This window comes from Dendropsophus ebraccatus, chromosome 14, assembly GCF_027789765.1.
Source record: "Dendropsophus ebraccatus isolate aDenEbr1 chromosome 14, aDenEbr1.pat, whole genome shotgun sequence".
Lineage (NCBI taxonomy): Eukaryota > Metazoa > Chordata > Amphibia > Anura > Hylidae > Dendropsophus > Dendropsophus ebraccatus.
In genome coordinates, this window is record NC_091467.1 from 32260959 (window position 1) to 32283616 (window position 22658).

Below are 22658 nucleotides of genomic sequence, written 5' to 3' on the forward strand. Positions count from 1 at the left end.
ATTTAGAGCCCTCTTCGCATTGTAGTTATCAGCTGTCAGATTCTATATTTCTATGCAATTTTGGCCTCTGAGCACAGGCAACATCATACAGCCTAAACTTGAAACCACATGGATGGCAGTTGCTAGGTAACTGGATAAGAGATTCTAGTTTGGAAAGGATTCCCAAGTGATACAGGTATCCCATCTCATCGCTGGTTTCCATGGTGATCAGGGCAATGGAGACCAAGGATACACAACCTTAATTTTTTAACTATTTTTATGGCAGATCTGGAAGATGGAGAGGACTACAGAATGGAAACACATGGATGGGGGGAAGGTTTTTATGTCTGAAGTGCATTGGTGCTAGGTTAGACTGTAGTCATTTGGAAAAAAAAAAAGGATAAAAGGATAAGAAAAAAAATTGTCATGTCTATGTATAGGAATATTGCGTTAAAATAATTGGGGCTGGGTTCACACTACGTATATTTCAGTCAGTATTGTGGTCCTCATATTGCAACCAAAAACACAGAAAGGCTCTGTTTACACAATGTTGAAATTGAGTGGATGGCCGCCATTTAATGGCAAATATTTGCTGTTATCTAAAAACAACGGCTATTGTATTGAAATAATGGCCGTTATTTACTGTTATATGGCGGCCATCCACTCAATTTCAACATTATGTGAACAGATCCTTTCTGTGTTTTCAATCCACTCCTGGTTTTGGTTGCAATATGAGGACCACAATACTGACTGAAATATACATAGTGTGAACCCAGCCTGAAGCTGTATTCACAATGCTGAGCTTGTTCTGGAAATGTATGATAATCTGATGTATATGTACAAATAAAATCACCCAAAATGACAACACATTGACACTAGCTGTCAGTGATACAGATATATTTCCCAATTAGTCTGGCAGGAATGTCCATTTTAATAGTAAGGGTGTTTTACACAGAGATTTATCTCACAGATTTTTGAAGCCAAAGCCAGGAATGGATTTAAAAGGAGGAGAAATCTCAGTCTTTCTTTTATGACGTGTTCCCTGCTTATAGTCTGTTGTTGGCTTTGGCTTCAAAAATCTGTCAGATAAATCTGTGTGTGTAAACGCTCCCTAAGAAAGTGTACAAGTAGAGGTCATTCCCAACAGGTGACATTTATCTCCCTACATGCAAAGGATCACACAGATCGGATCCTGCTGAAATTGTCAAACACCTTACATTGTGTCCATAAAAGTTAAAAACTTTCATAATATCATAGCATTTATTCTGCATTTATGTACATTGCATAAAAATAGAAAGAAAACATGTTAATAAAAGTTGCACAAGCCAAAAAGACAGAAATGGCTGCACATTGCACCCATGGCTGACACGAAAGCTTATTCAGCTACATTTAAAACCAACATCAGAACTTAGTATATAATTTGGCCAAACCATATTGCCTCATGTACCACGTGCAGGTCTTCTGATACACATGAGTCCCTAACCAAAAAACATCACTGTGCCGGTCAGTGACCACAATACCCGCAAAACGTGCGCAAGCAGCAACCCCATTGTCACAGGACCAGACCCTAAAGGGCCCCCCGGCCCTTATGTATTCTGTCCCTTTTTTCATTGTGGCTAGCACTCGTGCTTTGTAAGACCCATGTGATCCAAATTAGCAGGAAGCACCTGTGTACATAAGGGGAGGATCTCCTAGTATTCTCCCATTCTACCTGCAGAGGAATGGAGAGAGGTAAGAGCTTGTTCACACTTGTGTTGCTTGGCGTCCACATTTTCCGCCGGTGGCGCCTGCGGGGTCTGGGGGGGCCCTTCAGGGTCTGGTCCTGTGACAATGGGGTTTCGGGGCCATTCCGTGGCCCCCCTTCTCTGCTTTGTGGTTGTGGTCGCTGACCGACACAGTGATGTTTTTTGGTTAGGGACTCATGTGTATCAGAAGACCTGCACGTGGTACATGAGGCAAATTATATACTAACTTCTGATGTTGGTTTTAAATGTAGCTGAATAAGCTTTCGTGTCAGCCATGGGTGCGATGTGCAGCCATTTCTGTCTTTTTGGCTTGTGCATATGTTAATAAAAGTTGTATGACACCAAAAATGACTACAGCTCGCTCTGAAAAAAGAACCCTCACAGCAATATCCATAGAAAAATACAACAGTTATTGATGTCAGAACATAGCAACACAAATCTTTTTTTTTTTTTCTTTTAAGTAGTAAAACCACTAAAAAATTTCTGTGATGGAGCTCCAACACAGATGTGAACCTAGCCTAATCAAATACTCCTTGAGGCTAAGTTCACAGTGCGTATAATTTCATTAAACAACGGACGTAGTTGCAGTTTTGAAACCACAGCCGTTATGTAATGAAATTGCCAATCACACTCCAACTGGGATTCCTTGTGGCAGCAGAAAAACTGACATGTCAGTTTTGTGCGGCCGCTATTCATTGAATAGTGGCCGCACAAGATTGACAGAGCAGACAAAAAATGCGGCTCCAGTCGCACTTTGCATTGTCTGCTATCGTTAATTGGAATGCGGGCACATTCTAATGTGACCGCATTCCAATTAAGAATTGAGAAGTTCTTCCAGCCGGTATGAAGTTCACAGAAACCGGTCGTTCTGTGACACCCCTGTGTCACAGAATGGATGGTGTCATACTGTGTAATATACATACATGTATATTATATGTTACCACTACGGGATCATATCAGGGAGTCTGTCTCGTAATATAGACGGCAGCTAATAGTGATCAGGATTAGCCGCCATCTATGTTACAAGACAGACACCTTTCTATGTTTTCGAAGTGGGAACATTGCCTATAGAAATGCAAGCAGAACCTACATTTCCTATGTTTTTTATTTCTTCACACTAGGCTTCACATATACAAGGCTGCAATAATAAAATAAACAGTTTTCAATCTCACATCATTCTTTCAGCAAATTAAATAAAACCTGAGACAAATGCTAATTGTTATACAGGCATTAGTATTTCTTTGCAAATACAAATAAGATATGTGCTGGGACAATAGAGACACAGTGAGCTGACACAGCCCTGACACTTCACTCTGCGGCAGGCTGTTTGTGTGCACAGATCAGGCCAGGCCTCGTTACTATAGAGACCATGGCTCCTTCCATTATTTCCAGTAGCTCCCCCTACCATTGCCATGGACACCAAGGGACGCTTCTCCCCGCAGCAGGTCACAAAAACAACTCTGTGTTTTCCTGCACAACAAAACCTGTAGCACAGAATCATGGTGAAGAGCTGAGGCGGGCACACGGCAGCTACTGTAAGTGCCAGGCTGGCGTATGGGAGATCTGCATGGGTTAATAGATTTCATGGTTGGAAGAGATCTAAATTGCTATTTGTTTATGCACGCTGCATTATAGTCTTTGCTGCTAGTAATATAGTAAGATAATTACTGGTGTCTTATAATAACCTCTAATAATAAGGTAGCAGTATTTACTATATTACTAAGGGCTTGTTCACATCTGCATTAAAGGGGTTGTCTGGGATAAAAAAAAAATGTTACTATATAAGTGAGTGTTATGAAAGAATAAAAAAGGAGTAATACTCACATCCCCTGTAGTTGCTCCTTTCTTTCTCCTGGTACTTGTGATGCATCATACAAGCAGGAACTGAGTGCCCTACGTTAGTCAGTGATCAGCTGAGCGGGCAGCTCCTATGAGGAAGATGCGTCACTGGAATCAGGAAGAGGTGGTGTGGGGTGTAGAAGTGGCAGCTGCTGGGGAAGGGGGGTGGGGTGAGTATCTTTTTTTTTTATTTTTTTTTTTAACACCACATCCAACCATATAAAAAGAAAAAATTACACAACACAGCCCCTTTACATTTACATTGTTCTGCTCCTATAACAGAACGGAAATTATGGCTATACCAGATCTATTGAAGTGACTAAAACATGCAGCAATCAATGGGCCACATTGACTATTATGAGATCTATTGGGTTGTTGTCATGGTGTATGCTCAACTACTTTGTTCTTGTTTTTTGCCAAAAAGTGCTAGGCAGATGGGAACAAAGCCTAACCTTTATACGGAAATAACATAGCTGTAAAATGTACTACTTTCCAGTAACGTCTGTATAGAGCATATATAGTCACATAAACCCATGTAATAATATGTAGCGATCTCCAATCTGGCCAAAATAACGTGTACAAATCCCTGCTGACTTGAGGGAAAAAAAGATATGACCTGACCACAGAATTAAAGAAAATGACTATGAAATCATAGTAATTGCCGCAATACCTGCTAAGAATCTTACGGCTCAGAATAAATTACCCTACTGCTTTAGGTTCTTATAAAGAAGGTACAAGGATGAAAAGAGCCGCTGTATTTGCCACAGCTGCGACGAACATACCACAACTATCCTAAAAGACAGAATTCAAAGGAGTCAATAAATAACCCACATATGTAAGGATGGATTCACACTGCTTTTTTTGTATAGATTTAACATATGCATTTTGTGCTGTTATCTGGAATAAAAATGTATACATTAAATGGATCTTGCTGTATGCCACACAGCTGGATACCTTTTCATCTGACTTATATTATAAAGGAAAGTATTTGTCTACACTTTTGGCTACATCAAAAGATAGGTCCCTCCTCATAGTCTGTAAGCTCTTGTGAGCAGGGCCCTCACTCCTCATGTACTTATTATTATTATTATTTTTTTTATTTCACTGAAATATATACCAATTAGCCATATTATTAATTACTGAAAAAAGCAAACTAAAGCCATGCTTTATTGGCTGAGGTTTTTATTCGCATTTAGAAACACAGGGAGACGTGTGGTCGACGACAGATTATTTTCTGACAAGTTAGCAATGAACTGACAAGCCAGCGTTTGCTTGTTGGTCAGCTAATACTTGGCCCTATTACATAGGGAGGTACTTGGCAGATAATCGACATGTCTTAATAGTTTAAGCCAACAGGATATTTGTTCAAGGTGATGTCTTATCACTTTATACAAGGACAGGGAGAAAAGGGGAATAAAATTGCACAGGTCATACTGCAAAGAGTGGAGTAAGAGGACAGTAATTTGGAACAAAGTAAGGGCCATATTGAGAGGCCCAACCTGCGGGGTAAGTGATCTGCTCAACTGGTGCTTGCTTACTGAGCTTATTACACGGCTTGATAATTGTGCGGGCCTAGGTTTAAAAAGGGGTACTCTGGTGTGGCGTCACTATATCAAAAATAATAAAGATCATGCTTACCTCAAGTGGTGTAGCTACCATAGAGGCAGGGTAGGCAGTTGCTATGGGGCCTCTGCAGGAGGGGGGGGGGGGGGGGGGGGGGGCGCATGCACAGGGAAGATAAGAGTCTCCTGTGTCCTTCTACTTAGCCCCTTATGTACTGCTGTCTGTATAAGACTCATAAGATTTTAGTTTTTGGCCACATCACTGAGTATAATATATATATATATATATATATATATATATACACAGTGTATATATATATATATATATATATATATATATATATATATATATATATATATATATATATATATATATATATGTTGTGTGTAGGGGAGGGGGGCCCCATGAATCCTAGCTATGGGGCACCATGAATCCTAGCTACGCCCCTGCTTACTTCTCCATGCTCCATTGGTGCCCGCCTGCTGAGTCTCTGAGTCCCCCACTTGTTAAGGGGGGCTTCTAGTATATATGTAAAAAAAAAAAAAAAAAAAAAAAAAAGTGTTGTTAAAAAAAAGGCCCCTCCACTAATAAAAGTTTGAATCACCCCGCTTTCCCCATGTTATAAATAAAAATAAATAAACATGTTTGCTATCGCCGCGTGTGTAATCGCTTGAACTATTAATCACATTACTGATCTCGCACGGTAAACGGCGTAAGCGCAAAAAAATCCCAAAGTGCAAAATTGCGCATTTTTGGTCGCATCAAATCCAGAAAAAATGTAATAAAAAGCGATCAAAAAGTCGTATATGCGCAATCAAGGTACCGATAGAAAGTAAACATCAAGGGCCAAAAAAATGACACCTGACACAGCCCAATATACCAAAGGATAAAATCGTTATAAGCCTGGGAATAGAGCAATTTTGATGAACATATATTTGTTAACAATGGTTTGAATTTTTTACAGGCCATCAGATAAAAGAAAAGTTATACATGTTACATATCGTTGTAATTGTAACTGTCCCTGTATCCATCCCCTCCTTGGTTGAACTTGATGGACATGTGTCTTTTTTTAACCGTGTTAACTATGTAACTATGTAACTATGACTTGAGGAACATGCATAACAAGTCAGTTTTACCCCAGGTAAAAACAAATAACCCCCAAATAAACAAAAAAAATTTCTGTTCTCGCAGTGCACTTTATGCAAAAATTCAGCCTGTCATTGCAAAGTACAATTAGTGACGCAAAAAATAAGGGCTCAGGTGGGTTTCTAGGTGGAAAAATGCAAGTGCTATGGCCTTTTAAACACAAGGAGGAAAAAAAGAAAACGCAAAAACGAAAATTAAGAGGTTAATACTGAGCAAAATCATCAAATTTCCTTGCTAATAATTTGGATTTGAGAAAAGTATTACAATTTCATCTACTGTCATTTACTGTGTTTTTCTTATTAACAATACATTTTCTGTAAGTCCTCTAAATTCTGATACGGGGCCCAAATGCATTAAACTTTGGATGCCAAGTTCTGTAGACCATTCTTGAACAATTTGCAGTGTGGCGGGGGGCATTAATTTGACATAAGGTGGCAAAGCAATGAGGGAATATCATTGATATGAAATGGTATAGATTTATTGTGCTACAATGTATAGGAAGGTAACGTGTAAAAGTAACATCCATATGAATGACCCAAGGTTTCTAGCACATTGCAAACTTGCCTTCTTTCCATAGTACAGTCTGATGCAATCTCTTCCACAAGTAAGCAATGTCCACAAACCACAAATGCCCATTCTGTTGCTCCTGTGACCATTGTAGCTGGTTTCAGGGTGTACAGGCTACTGCCTAATACGTCCCACCCTCCGACAGACACCTTCAACATGGAATGTAAACCTGTCTTTAGAATAAAACATAAGCAAAACCAGGCCATATGGGATTTAAATGTTTACATTGATATCCAGCCCGCAAAATACTGGAAGGAATACTGGGATAGCATGTGCAAGAATTAAGGGGAAAAGAGGTACAATAGACAGGAATTTATGTAAATTACAGCAATTTGTGTTCAGTGTTGCAGGAAATTTTGACACTAGTCTAGTTTACGGAAATTAATATATGAGATATTCTGTTGGTTCAAGTTTGTGCGTAAGTGAGAAAAAAAATTTCTTTACCTACAGGCTGATGTTAAAACCAATGATGGATAAGAATTGGGATAGACATAAGTCAATTGTCAATGGGCATCACATGAAAGACGTGCAACAAAAAATGGATTCAGAATACAAGGTAAATAATCACTCTGCTCACTGAATACAGTACCGTAAACCGTTATTTACTTCTGAGACCCCCCCACGCACTATAAATTGTTCTTCATTGATTTAACCTCTGCCTATGCTGGGTGGTGGATGGAGCTAATAAGTGACTGACAGCTAGCTTAGAATAAGTAGAGAAACAACTGTTTAGGAGGCACAGGTCAAAAGTTTTGATTAGTCGAGGTCTTACTGATGAAATTCCTAATGACGAGGAGAATGAGTCAGGAGAAATGCGCAGTAAGTCTATGGGGCTGCCTAGACAGAGATGATTGACAGCAGAAGAGTGCTGTGCGCCGCTCCCCGATCATTCTCCTGATTGGTGGGGGTCTCACTGCTGATGAAAACTTGACATGTCTTTTTTTATGACAGGTATGCTTTACAACTAGGTTAAGAACAGCCAAATTAAAAACACAAGATCATTATATACTAAGTTTACTATATACCAAGATACTATTGTATCTTAGCAACACATGACGTCCATGTATGTCATGGTGTCGGCAAGGAGATATAGAGAGGGATCTTGACTTAAGGCCTCTCTATACCCAGTAGCTCCCAGCTGCTAATAGCTGAGGCTAAAGGGCCCTTTTAAACAGAAAGATTATCTGACAGATTATCAGCCAAAGATTTGAAGCCAAGGCCAGGACTGGATTTGAAAAGAGGAGAAATCTCAGGCTTTCCTGTATGACCTAATCTCTGTTTATAGTCTGTTCCTTGTTTTGGCTTCAAATCTTTGGCAGATAATCTGTCAGATAATCTTTCTGTGTAAAAGGGCCCTAATGCTGCGTTTACACAGGCAGATTTATCTGACAGATTTTGGAAGCCAAAGCCAGGAATGGATTTGAAAAGAGGAGCAATCTCAGTCTTTCCTTTATGACCTGATCCCTGTTTATGGTCTGTTCCTGGCTTTGGCTTAAAAAATCTGTCAGATAAATCTGCCTGTGTAAACGCACCATAAGCAATCTCCAGTGCCGGCTAACTGTTCAAATGTCGCTGGCAATTCTGATGGCAGCATGCAATTGAGGGGAGCAATCTGTTCTAATGATAGCTGGAGGCCTCTGCTAAGCATATATATATATATATATATATATATATATATATATATATATATATATAGATTAAAAAGTCACATATATACAAGTGTGGTTCTGATAAAAACTACAGATTATGGCAGGAAAAAGCCCTCAATTAGCCCCATAGACCAAAACCCCAAGAATAAGTTATAGGAGTCAGAATAGAGCAATTTTAAAGACTTTTTAAAATATATTTATTTTTCTTTAAGTAATAGAATAAAATACAACTTCTATAAGATCATTGTAATCATCCGTATAGTAGGCTCTCAAGAAGTTGGGTCGGAGAGTAGGGCCCTGCTAAGCCAGTAACAAATGGAAACTTAAAGGGGTTATCCAGCGCTACAAAAACATGGCCACTCCCCCCCCCCCCTACTGTTGTCTCCAGTTTGGGTGGGGTTTTGAAACTCAGTTCAATTGAAGTAAATGGAGCTTAATTGAAAACCGCACCTGAACTGGAGACAACAGTAGGGGGGAAAGTGGCCATGTTTTTGTAGCGCTGGATAACCCCTTTAATATCGGCATTACCTATGGTTTAACCATGTTTTATGCAGTATTTTATTTTCTTTGATAATATATTATGATTTTCATATGCTTCCTATGATATGTAAAGTTTACTTATCTTATGAGTGCTAATTAAAACTTTTTAACCGGACACTACTATCCAACCCAAATTCTTGGGAGCCTACTATACTGATGCAAATTTTCTGTAGTTCTTTGGGGTGCAAAGATCAGTAGTGTATTTAAAGTTAAAGTGTAACAACACAGTAACATGTGAGAAGTTTGCATCAGTCAGGGTGCGGGTGCAGTCAATTCCGTCTACCGGACGTTCCATTGGCTCCGGTATATAAGAAGGACATGGCTAAACTGGAGCAGGTGCAAAGGAGGCAAACCAAAGTAATTAAGGGAATGGGTGGGTGTACCTAGAAGAATCAAGTGCACCTAGAAGAAATTATGCTGGTTTGAACAAAAAGGGCCAGGGTCATACCAAATTTATATATGATTTAGATTTATTCACTTTACATACCCCTTTAAGAAATTGTCCTCCAAATCTAACACACCATTTTGTCCCACAGAAGTAATATTTCTAGGGAAGAATAGCTTTAGTAGTATGGCAAGCAAGGGAACATGCCACATCTGTTTTTATCATAGATGTTGTGCTTCAGTGGAGGGGTCAGGTACCCAAAGCATCACTCAAGCCATAAACTAATTTATGGATTCTTTCAATTTGATCCCGAAAGACAGCAAAGGCCAACACAACTTTACATAATGCAAATGAGTAGTTATTTGCTTCTAGACTTAATGCTCAGTTGTCAAATAACTGTCTGAGTGTAGCCATTGCTTTCTCCCGTATAATGGACTTCATTAACTGTGAGTCAGCTATAAATAAGGCCATTGCCTGGCAAAGATCGGTATTAGCACAAGCTGTCTCCTACCTTGGCACAGACAAGAAAGACAGAAGATGTTAATTGACTATGTCCGGTTATAAATTATGCACATTTTTCTGTCCTGTTAAGTTACTGTTAAACAGATCGTATGTGATAGATTTGTTTCTGCATATAGAAGACCAGACCATTACATTATTATTTGCCGCTTGAGGAGCAGGGATTTTTAACATTAACATAACTTATACAAGTCACACATTTTGCTACTGTGCCAATTTAACAGGAATAATTTTGTCCTATTCTATCCAGAGCTTCAGTCTTCATTTTGCACATCAGCATTCTCAGTGCTGCTTATTTGACAACAGGGCGACTAGAGGAGATGGGCCTGCAGTTCAGTCTATGGTACTGTTTAGCATATGTGGTACTACGGGATGCCTTTGTAGTGTACCTGTATAGTAACAGGTTCACTTAAATAATTTATGCACCTTAGTAAGGAAATCATACCTCCAGTGAAGAATATAAGGTGTTCTTGGATGTTCATGTACAGCATCTTTGTAGAGGCTTTCCTCGAAAAATCAATAGATTGTAGGCTATTTTGGACCTTAAAGAGTAACTGTCATGTTTTTTTTTATTGCAGAAATCAGTAGTATAAGCGATTTTAAGAAACTCTGTAATAGGTTTCATCAGCCAAAAAAGCCTCCTTCTGTACTCAAGAAGCAATCTCCCAGCCTCCCCCCTGACTTCTTATCTGTGCATTATCAGGCAAACACGTCTTCATTACAGAGAAGCCAGTGAAGACGGCTCTGCTCTCTCCATTGTAAGCCTATGAAGGGGGGAGGGGCTGAAGGGATAAGAGGGAGCAGGAAGAGGTGACATGAAGGTCAGCTGTTTGTAGACTCTCTGGGCACCTAAAACGCTAAATTCAGATATCAGAAAGGTCAGTGCTTATCTATGAACTTACTGAGAGAAGATTGCGGGGTGTTGTGCTGTGCAGAAATCCTCCGTGCTCAGTCACTCCTAACAGCCCCTCCCCTCTCCATAGCCACATAATGGAGACAGAAATCCTGCTTCATTTGATGTGAGGGGGGAGGCTGGGAGATTGCTTTTTCAGTACAGAAGGAAACTCTTTTAGTTTATAAAACCTATTACAGAGTTTCTTAAAATCGCTTGTACTGTTGATATTTAATGTTTTCCGAAAAATGGCCCTGAAATGACAGTTACGCTTTAATTTCCTTAAACCTTAATTTCAAGATAATTACCATAATAAATGACAGATGTAGTTGTCAGTGTGGCTATTAAATTATATACCTTGTAATGTTTTTGTGAAAACAAGTTGCACAGCAAAACTTTTTTGCCTGGATTTTGTAATGTCCTAAAGACAGAGTCTGAGGGGACATTTACGAAGGTTAGGGACTGACGGACGCCAATGAGAAGGCTCAGATTCGCTTCCTTCTCCCTGGCGTATGCCTGCCATATCCCCTGCTTGGCCAATTGGCGGGCAGGGAGAGCTCAGGGGAGGGGGGGAGACGTCAAGGCGGGGAGGAGGCAAGGCCTCTTTCCGCACTTTATTTGTCATAATTTACACCTGCTTTAAGGTGTAAATCATGATCCAAATCTACACCTGCTGGTATGCCGGAAGCCTCTTAGTTAATTTGCCCGGGGAAAGGGGGCATGGCCTAATTTTTTACTTCATTTCTTCATAAATCCAGCCGAGTGTTCAGATAATCAGAACAAGCAGGGAGAGAAACGTAAGACTCAGTTCTTCTATGCCTGCTCTCTGTGCATGTGGACACCTAGTCCCTGACAGATGAAAACTGCAAGATTTTCCAGTTGAGTAAAAAAAAGAAATAGTGTTAGGTTAAATATAAGTGAAAATCTGCATAGTGCTTTTATTATGACATGGAAAATGTCAGCAGAATGTGGACGAGATTAGTAAAATCTCATCCACCTGCCTGTGCCTGTTTTCGGCAAGTAATGTACTGCAAATATACAGTTAAAATGCTAAACATTTCTGCCATGTGAGAATTTCATCTAAATGTTTAAGTAAATCAAATATTGGAAAAACTGGAAATTTGGATGCAACAACCGTAATCTACAAAGTTGTTTAGATTCAGTGGCTCCAGCAGATCAGTAAAGAACAGGATGAGCTCTCAGTATGAGCCATATATTTCTAAAACATGGGGAAATCGATAAGCTCATTTACTGCAAGAATAGCGGATATTTATATTGCAGGCCCATCTACGGCATCAAGAGCGGGTAAGAGAGAATACTGAGAGGCTGAGAGAAAGACAAGCAGTGTCCCAGCGCACCTCAAACTTTCTCAACATTAACTCTGCACGAAGTTACAGTAAACCATGGCTGAGTGGGATGACCACAAAAAGAGAGGTAATGCTACACAGGTTTCTATTAAAACATTTTATTGTAGTTACCTTTATACGACAATGTACTGTGATCAGCATCAGACCGGCCACCAGGAAAGAGCTCAGGAGGTCCTGTAGCAGACAACCCATCTACAAAAAAAAAAAAAGAAAGAAAATTAAGGGTGGGTTCACACGCAAAGGATCCGCTGCAGATCCTTAACTGTCATTTTCAATTAAATTCCATACACGCAGCAGGACTGTCATCCCGCTGCGAGTATGTTAAAGTCAGCCCCCTTGGCCCGATGCATACATTAGTGGGTCCGCACTCCGGCTTGCTTCGGGGGATCCTGGCACTCAGCCAATCAGTACGCTGCCCCATCGTAGTGCACTGATTGGCTGACCAGGATGTCCAGACACCAGGTGCCCCCGAAGCAAGCTGGAGCTCAGACCCGGTAATGTATGCACCATGCCACAGAAGGTTAAGGAAGCTGACTCTAAAGGGGTTGTCCGGCGCTAAAAAATTATTCACAGAATAACACACATTACAAAGTTATACAACTTTGTAATGTATGTTATGTCTGTGAATGGCCCCCTTCCCCGTGTCTCACCACCCCCACCCGTGTACCCGGAAGTGTGGTGCGCTATACTCACCTGTCATGTGCCGACCACGGTCTCCGATCCTCAGCAGTGACGTCTTCTTCGGGCGGCCGGCGGATCTTCCCGAGTGCCGGCCGCCCTCTGCAGCGTCATCCGAAGCTCAGCCGCGATTGGCTGAGCATAACTGTGGCCGCGTCATCAGCCGCTCAGCCACGGGTGGGGGTGGTGGGACACGGGGAAGGGGGCCATTCACAGACATAACATACATTACAAAGTTGTATAACTTTGTAATGTGTGTTATTCTGTGAATAATTTTTTAGCGCCGGACAACCCCTTTACCATACTCGCAGGGGGATGACAATCCCGCTGCAAGTATGTAATCTCATTGAAAATGACAGTTAACAATCCGCAGCAGATTATGCTGCAAATTTGCTGTGTAAAATCCACTGAGGATCCGTTGTGTATACATTAATATTTAAAAGGGAAGTCCTATGAAAATAAAAAAGGCAGGGGGTGCAGGAACTTAAGAAACAATGTATACTCACCAGTCCTTGTGCCACTGGCCCTCATTTCTGGCTGGAATCTGTGTATGTCACCTACCCAGCTCTTCCAGCTGCAATATCCCAGCCCAGCTGAGCAATTGCCCACTCAGCGAGGCAGTGAATGGATTGGTGTACCGCCCCAGTCACTCATTGGCTGTTGCTCAGCCGGGTATGTGATGTTGCCGGTGGAAGAGCTGAAGGAGGCCGGCCACCATCATCTTTTCCCAGGAGCGGCCATACAGCGAACCCCCCAGGGGAGTATAGTTTGTTTATTCTGTACCCGCAACCCCTGCCTTTCTGTTTTTTTTTTTTATTTTTCATATATCCCTTTTGCTTTAAATCAAAATTTTTTGTTGGTTCACATTTATTACATTACTAATTTTTTATTGATGTAGCCCTTGTGTAATAGACATTGCCTGTATGTCCAAAAGATGAGCCATCAAAGTAATTTCTACTGGGCACTTAAGGCAATCCAGGCCTACACCCTCTGTAATTTAGTATACTTTTGATTCATACGTGTATATAAACTTGAGAGAGAACTAATGTGCCGGTAGAATAATTACCAATAAACAATTGCCCTATAGACAGACGCAGAAACATAAAAGAGAGAAGGGGGAACAAAAACTACCGCTAATGGAAATAAAAAGTAACCTTTGTAAAGAAAAGTAGTAAAGGGCACATCTCCTCCACAGACGTCAAGGAGAGCTTTTTATTTTAATCATTTTTGTATAATTTGCCGAATATGCTGATTCACTGCAGTGACTGAATCATTACATGTCACATAGTTTACAGAAGAAGAAGAAAAATGCTCAAAGATTCTCCCATCCTTTATAGGCTCCGATCAATATTTAGGACCATGCTATATATTTTTTAGGCTTATCCACAGGTTAGGTGATAAATGTTAGATTAGTGGGAGACCAACTGCTAGGATGGATCAATAGAGAATGAGGAAACCATGCGGCTCCTCACATGAACGACTGTAGTTGTAGAGAGCGATGACTGTGCATGTGCACCACCTCAAGCATTTGTGTTTATGGTAGATATAGAAACAGTCAATGATGCCATTCTGGGGGTAGGTGATCAAATATAGTGGGAAACCCCTTCATTAATGCCTCCAAAATGATCCTTCACCTCTTTTGAAGGCTACTTTGGTCTACAGCATGGGTCTCCAAACTGCGGCCCTCCAGCTGTTGCAATACGACATTTCCCATCATGCCTGGACAGCCAAATCCAAAGCTTTAGCTGTCTGGGCATGATGGAAATTGTGGTTTTGCAACAGCTGGAGGGCTGCAATTTGGAGACCCATGGTCTAAAGCAAGGGTGTCAAACTGATGGCCCTCCAGCTGTTGCAAAACTACAATTCCCATCATTATGTGGTGGTTTTTGTGTGTGGACGAAATCATACCTACATATGGTGAAGGATGGGTACACAATTCTGGACACATTTGACAACCGCATCATGAAAACTTGGCTTAATGGTTGTCAGCTGTCAAAAATTTATTATTTTCTATAAAACAGAAGAAATGTATTCTGCCATTCCTCATCACTGTAAAAGTGACTCAGTTGTCACATGCATCAGCACATCTATAATAAATATATCTTCAGCTCTCAGAACTTGGTGACTTATGACTATGGGATTGAAAAACAAAAAAAGGGACAAAAAAAATAACTGGATGCTGCATTCCTTAGAAAAAATAAGCTGTTAAACACACCATAGAAACCTGAGGAGTATGCTGGACTTGTGATTATTTCTTGGATTTCTGGAGCTAATCTGCATCTTGTCTACCTGATGCAGTCTTTATGTGAAATAAGTGACATTTCCTTGACATGGATTTCAATATCACAACAGACATAATGCCCGCCATGGTATACACGGTGCAAGCTTTGACATGTATTTCACACTGAAATCAATGAGATGTATTATACATGGTCTTTGTGCATACTGGAATAAGTGTGGAAAAATATCACCTATTAACAAGGTCTTATGGAGTCATATTCCCCTAGAAGCATTGAATAATATCTCTATTATATAGCACTGCACAGAAGCTCCATATGGCAGCACACCCGACATTCCTTAAATGGATTTCATATATAAATTGATCTGAAAGGGAACCAGTCACCATGAAAATGCTACCAAAACTATCGGCATCATTTTATAAAGCAGAAGTTGCTGAGCGGATTGAGATATATCTTTATGGAAAAAGATTCAGTATAACTTGTAATTTATTGAATAGAATCTCTGATGTTTCAATGGTAAAGAGTCCAGTCCATTGAGTGACACCGCCCACTGGACTCCTTACCACACAATGATCAGGGATTTCAATCAACATGTTGCAAGTTATACACAATCTTTTCCCAGAAAGATATACATCAATCTGCTCAGCTCTTCCTGCTCTATAACATGATGGTGATAGATAAAATAGCATTGTCTTGGCGACAGGTTCCCTTTAAACAAAGTTTGACTCAAACAAGACAAAGTAAATTTGTGAAGCGGTGCACACCTCTTGATTAGCGATGAGACCAACTGCTTAAGTCCAATAGTCGCCATTTGAATATCGGTGGCTGAAGTTGTTGCAGCTCTGGGGAGCCCAGGAAAACATGGATACAGCCATATGCTCAGAAATGCATAAAGCCATGGCCTCAACCTTTTTCTTTACATCGCTGTAGTCCATAATCGCTCTTTTCATATTTCTAATAATGGCTCAGCAGAAAGCAAAAGTATTCTTGTAAAGGTAAAAATAAATAAAAAATCTGTGACTGTAAGACATTCAGAGCAAATGACTTATGTCATAAGAAATGCAATAGACTAAAAAAAGATGTTGTGAAACCCGTTACACACAACGAAAAGCCCTCTTCCAATATTAACCCAATAACCAAGAATCAGTAGGTTGTTTTGTGATACAACAAAACAAAGGGCCCATTTAAAAAAAAATCAGGTTGTTGGACTGTAAATGCAGATTGTATTTATTTTTAAAAATTGCCAGCTTTTAAATTGCCATTCCATTATGTACAAATGAATGATAAATAACATACTGTCGAATCTCTGACGTGTTTTGGGCCAATAGTTGGTGACTAGTTTTCTTTTGATTTTTGAGCTGCCAATTATACTATCTTCAAGACCAACGCCATCAAGGTTAGATTAGGGAGAGTCTGACAACCCTGACGATCAATTATTTCAAGGGGCAGCAGAAGCACTTACAGTTACAGTGGGAAAAAAAAGGATTTAGTCAGTCACCAATAGTGCAAGTTCTCCCACTTAAAAAGATGAGAGAGGCCTGTAATTGACACCATATGTAGACCTCAACTATGAGAGACAAAATGAGAAAACAAATCCAGAAAATCACATTGTCTGATTTTGTATGAATTTATTTGAAAATTATGGTGGAAAATAAGTATTTGGTCAGTAACAAAATTTAATCTCAATACTTTGTTATATATCCTTTGTTGGCAATGACAGAGGTCAAACGTTTTCACAAGGTTGGCACACACTGTTGTTGGTATGTTGGCCCATTCCTCCATGCAGATCTCCTCTGGAGCAGTGATGTTTTGGGGCTGTCGCTTGGCAACACGGACTTTCAACTCCCTCCAAAGGTTTTCTATAGGGTTGAGATCTGGAGACTGGCTAGGCCACTCCAGGACCTTGAAATGCTTCTTACGAAGCCACTCCTTCGTTGCCCTGGCGGTGTGCTTTGGATCATTATCATGTTGAAAGACCCAGCCACGTTTCATCTTCAATGCCCTTGCTGATGGGAGGTTTGCACTCAAAATCTCACGATACATGGCCCCATTCATTCTTTCATGTACCCGGATCAGTCCTCCTGGCCCCTTTGCAGAGAAACAGCCCCAAAGCATGATGTTTCCACCCCCATGCTTTACAGTAGGTATTGTGTTTGATGGATGCAACTCCGTATTCTTTTTCCTCCAAACACGACAAGTTGTGTTTCTACCAAACAGTTCCACTTTGGTTTCATCAGACCATAGGACATTCTCCCAATACTCTTCTGGATCATCCAAATGCTATCTAGCAAACTTCAGACGGGCCCGGACATGTACTGGCTTAAGCAGTGGGACACATCTGGCACTGCAGGATCTGAGTCCCTGGCGGCGTAGTGTGTTACTGATGGTAGGTTTTGTTACATTGGTCCCAGCTCTCTGCAGTTCATTCACTAGGTCCCCCACGTGGTTCTGGGATTTTTGCTCACCGTTCTTTTGATCATTTTGACCCCACGGGGTGAGATTTTGCGTGGAACCCCAAATCGAGGGAGATTATTAGTGGTCTTGTATGTCTTCCATTTTCTAATTATTGCTCCCACAGTTGATTTCTTCACTCCAAGCTGGTTGCCTATTGCAGATTCAGTCTTCCCAGCCTGGTGCAGGGCTACAAATTTGTTTCTGGCTTCCTTTGACAGCTCTTTGGTCTTCACCATAGTGGAGTTTGGAGTCTGACTGTTTGAGGGTGTGCACAGGTGTCTTTTTATACTGATAAGTTTAAACAGGTGCCATTACTACAGGTAATGAGTGGAGAAAAGAAGAGACTCCTAAAGAAGAAGTTACAGGTCTGTGAAAGCCAGAAATCTTGATTGTTTGTAGGTGACCAAATACTTATTTTCCACTATAATTTGCAAATAAATTCCTACAAAATCAGACAATGTGATTTTCTGGATTTGTTTTCTCATTTTGTCTCCCATAGCTAAGGTCTACCTATGATGTAAATTACAGACGCCTCTCATCTTTTTAAGTGGGAGAACGTGCACTATTGGTGACTGACTAAATACTTTTTTTCCCCACTGTATGCTAGCCGCACAGACTCTTCAAGGTGTACCAGTGCTTATACCTGCAGTACATTTAGTTCAATTAACATAGTTGCAAAAGCACAGAAATACAGATATGAGTATATGAGTAAACACTAAAGAGGCAACGGAGCTTACACAAATTTATGGGCCCCCTCAAACAGCTAATCATCATGGGTGTCGGGTGTGGTACCCCTACCGAAATTGAACCCAACTGTAGTTTCTTTTTAGATTAGGGCTACAATGTGGCTTTCTGTAGCGCACTGATTGATTTGAACTATTGTGTGACAGCTGCAGGCCACAAAACTGCATACAACTCACTAAGGGAGATCATTAAAATAACTAATTCAACAAATATTTAACAATTTCTTGTGATTTTGAAAAGATACCAGCGGTATCTGGACTTGAGGAGAGACAAAACAGAGAACGACAGTATAAAAGCACAGTGTCCAAACTGCCTGCTATAAAGAACGATAAAGACATCATAAGAAAGAAGACCGTGTACAACCCCAGCACAGCGCACCAAGAACACAAATTAATCACAGGTAAGAAATAAAAAAAGTCGACTAATGGTAACAACCGTGATCACAAGCACATTTCAAGTTCTAAATATCATTTGATAGTCACCAATTACTGCTGTGTTAAAGGGGTTATAACTAGAGCTGAGCGAACCTCGAGCATGCTCGAGTCCATCTGAACCCAATTGTTCGGCATTTGATTAGCGGGGGCTGCTGAAGTTGGATAAAGCCCTAAGGTTGCCTGGAAAACATGGATACAGCCAATGACTATATCCATGTTTTCCACATAGCCTTAGGGCTTTATTCAACTTCAGCAGCCACCGCTAATCAAATGCCGAACGATCGGGTTCGGGTGGACTCAAGCATGCTCGAGGTTCGTTCATCTCTAGTTATAATACCTTAGAAAGTCTTGTTATATTGCTAGCATATGCCATGGTTTTGTGATCAGTCAGTGTCTGTAGAAGACCCATTGATCGCAAAAACGAAAGGGGAGACACAGAGCTAAACCACCTTGACTGATCTTCTGGACAGCTGTACAGAGCGGCCCCCTTTCATGGCTGTAATGCCCTTTTGCCCTTCATTCTTATGAACGGTGGTACCATCAGAGGTCAGACCCAACTGATAATAACATGACGGTATATCTTGGTAATATGCCATCACTTGACCATGTAACCGTGTATTACTTCTTTCAATCTATCCTATTTTTTTTGTGAGAATACAATATATTCATTTGGTTAGCAAAATATAAGGAATAGGTGGACAGATGGTCTTTAACAGGGGAAACATGTAGGTTTTAATGGAGCTGTATACACCATCACATGGGAAATTAAGATAAAATAAATGGGCCATCCATATAATAATGCACTGATAGGCTGGGTCCTCCAGAACTAGAGCCGCCACTCATGGAAGATCCCAAAAGGTTGAAGGGGGGGGGGGGGGGTGCACCCTATAAATTAAAAATGAAACCCAGACATATCCTTTAAAATTCCTCATCTTGAGCACATTAAGGCCCATAAAGTGTCCTTAAACTCAGGGTTCAACAAACGTGTAACAGGTTGACATAAGAATAAAAAAAAAGAAGTAAAAATTTTGTATAGTGCTAATTGAATGACTGGAAATTGTAATACTATCCTCCACAAAGTAACGGCATGTTAACAAGGTCAAATACTGGCAAGAAGTAAGGTGTAATATATGAATGTAAGATTCCATGTTGATAAATGGTTATTAAAATGATTTTCAAGTGTTTTCACGACAGAACCACTTTAAATTAGCCTCTGGCAAATGACACGCTGGCATTAAAGTGAAAGAACATGCGTTACTGTTCTAATTTTCTAGAGGTGTAATGTAATTGCCCTAGGGATCTATCATGTGATATATTAACATCATTATTCTCAAAGTTTTTGCAAAATTTTCCAAATTGATAGTGTCACAGCCTCGAATCACAGTGGAAAAGAAAAGACTACATGTCCACCAGCTTTCTGCCAGGCCCAATGTTACACCTGCGGCAAGGGACACAGCGAAAAGTAAAAATGTGCTTAAATGGCAGACAAAAGAACCCAAGAGACCAGGTGATGCTATAATTTAACCTATATTATCAGCACTTTATGTTCCGTTATATTGCATCTCTCTAATGGCCTGCTACTTCTGTTGCTTCCAATCTTGTTTTACAAACATCAGAAAGGTTCCTTCTGCCTTCTTTCAGTATCCCTTCCTGCATGATGTTAAACAATAATAATGAAAGGTGTAAGGGGATCTTAAAAGATTACTCCGTCAAGGCGCCCTTCCAGGATAAAACCACTAGAAAACACTGACTGATGGACATGCAGACAGAGAGGATCATTTCAGGATAATCTTCATTAGCAGAGACTTTCACAGGTCTGAGCCGATACGCTTTTAGCTATTAGGTCTCCAACAAACCATGTTGGTTTACCTTACCTTTTAGCAAAGTTTTATGTTTCTGTGTAAACAAATTAATTGTACTTGTATTAATACATAGTGGCAATGCTTCTTTTAACATGGGAAAACTAAGGACTCAATACATCTGTCCACCTCCTGGCCAACTATTTAGTCTATTGTAGTTAGAAATTTCAACAGTGTTTGAACATAGCCTTTCCGTGTTTTCAATCCAATCCTGGTTTTTGTTGCAAAATACTGAACAAAAAATACTATGTGGGAACATAGCCTTAGAACAGGGGAGGCTGCATGCAGCACTAGTGAAATGTGACAGTTGCCAGGATCAGGACTTGAGTGGCCCTGCAGTTCCCGACACAGCCATTGGTGGTAGCAGAGTTGCTTTATGACCACTTACGGTACTTACTAAATATAAAAACATTTTTAAATAAATACACATTTTTAATACAATACGATTATATTACAAACTTATATAACTTTGTAACACTTAGTGTTACATACAGAACATGGCTATGTTCACACATAGTATAACTGTCCATTGCATGGCAACAGACAGTGTTATACTGGCGGCCGGCATTCGGCACGTTCCCACAGCTGATACTGCTGTACAGCTGCAGGAACCTTTTTTTTAACAACCGAACTGCAGGCACCATTGGGTGTACCCGCAAATCAATTAACCATTGACTATAATGTAAAGTATGGCCAGCGACCGTACTTTAAATTGTGTGAACAGTTTTCGTTTCCAGACACTGTTCTAAAGAACAGACGTTAAAATAACGATGTCGGCATAAAGAGGGCTGGTGTAGGAAAGAACGGACGTTGATTTCATTACAAAGTCATTTAAAAAAAAAAAAAAAAAAAAACGCACATAGCCTATGTAACATTTAACATGTGTACAATACACAATCTAAATAAGCAGAAAATATAAATAATACATATTGTTCTCACTGCATCACTTAACTTATTTTACTTTATTGTTTTTATTATTATTTTTAGCTAAACAACAGAAACAAACATTACAAGGACAAAAGGTCACAAATGAGGCCATTAATAACTTAAATTCAATACAACATCCAAATGAAGAGCAGAAAATTGTCCTTAGTGATCAGGTGGATCACCATGACCCAGCAAGCTCTTTATCATTAAACTCACATGAAATACAAGAAGAACCTCAGATCACTGGAAGATCATCGGCCTCTAGTTGGTCACATTTCCAAGAGCCTGAAGATAGAGAAACAGAGGGAAATGCAAACGAAGAGGAGGACACATTTGATGAAGACGACCTGTCCTATGTTTCTGATTGCTCAGACTCAACTGAAGAGGACATCCTTGACACCAATAATGTGGGAGATTTAAGTACTCGAATACAAGAAAGAGTTAATAATGAGCTTTCCTATGCTACGTCACACAACCTTAATATAATAAGTTCTTTTTATGGATCACTGCAAACATCAAGAAGCTTGCAAAGCCCAACAGGAACAGAAGTAGGTGACCAATCCCCAAACTCCCCTCGAAATCTAAATGATACAATTGAAGTTCCAAGAATGAGTGCATTAACAGCACAGTCCCAGATTCCGGGGACTGGTCCAAATACTAACATGCAAAACCATGCATCTCCTCAAACAACAGTAAGAGATCCTGGAGATAGGGAGATCGATACACTCAGCAGTGAACATGCTACCGTCCCTAGTGCTGCTGCCCCTTTAAGACTCAGAATGTCTTCTACAGCTCCCAACATTACACTTTTACGTGAGAACTTGGATCTTGCCCTTCAGACCATTTCAATGCAAAGACAATCTGAAAGAAGATTTCTGGAAACGAGCGCACCAACATTACTAAATAAAGAAGCTGAAAAGCCCAAAACAGACCCAGAGAAGCTAAAGAAGCTACAGGAGAGGTGAGAAAATGAATTCTAAACAGGGTAGAAGTAAAGGGTGGCGTCCCTGTCTGCTAGAGATCACTTGCTTCTCAGAGGGTAAATGTGATCTCAGATGTCAAGGACAAGTGCAAAGCAGCCTCCTTCAAGAGCCAAGACGCTACAATCCCGGATATTTGTAGAAATTCACT

General features: G+C 40.3%; 1 protein-coding gene across 2 annotated transcripts in view; it reads left to right on the forward strand.

Annotated features, from left to right (window-relative positions):
• Positions 1 to 3128: 3128 nt before the first annotated feature.
• MARCHF10 (membrane associated ring-CH-type finger 10) overlaps positions 3129 to 22658 on the forward strand; it is a 30765-nt gene continuing 11235 nt past the window's right edge. Inside the window, exons 1-6 of one of the 2 annotated variants that reach the window (XM_069953205.1) lie at positions 3129 to 3259; positions 7290 to 7395; positions 12106 to 12258; positions 18548 to 18707; positions 20105 to 20248; positions 21588 to 22488. In XM_069953205.1, coding sequence (XP_069809306.1) covers positions 7294 to 7395; positions 12106 to 12258; positions 18548 to 18707; positions 20105 to 20248; positions 21588 to 22488 — 1460 coding nt within the window. In that variant the 5' untranslated portion in view covers positions 3129 to 3259; positions 7290 to 7293. Of the gene's footprint in view, positions 3260 to 4988; positions 5070 to 7289; positions 7396 to 12105; positions 12259 to 18547; positions 18708 to 20104; positions 20249 to 21587; positions 22489 to 22658 lie in introns of those variants that run through there. The other variant, XM_069953206.1, reaches the window with a different exon arrangement.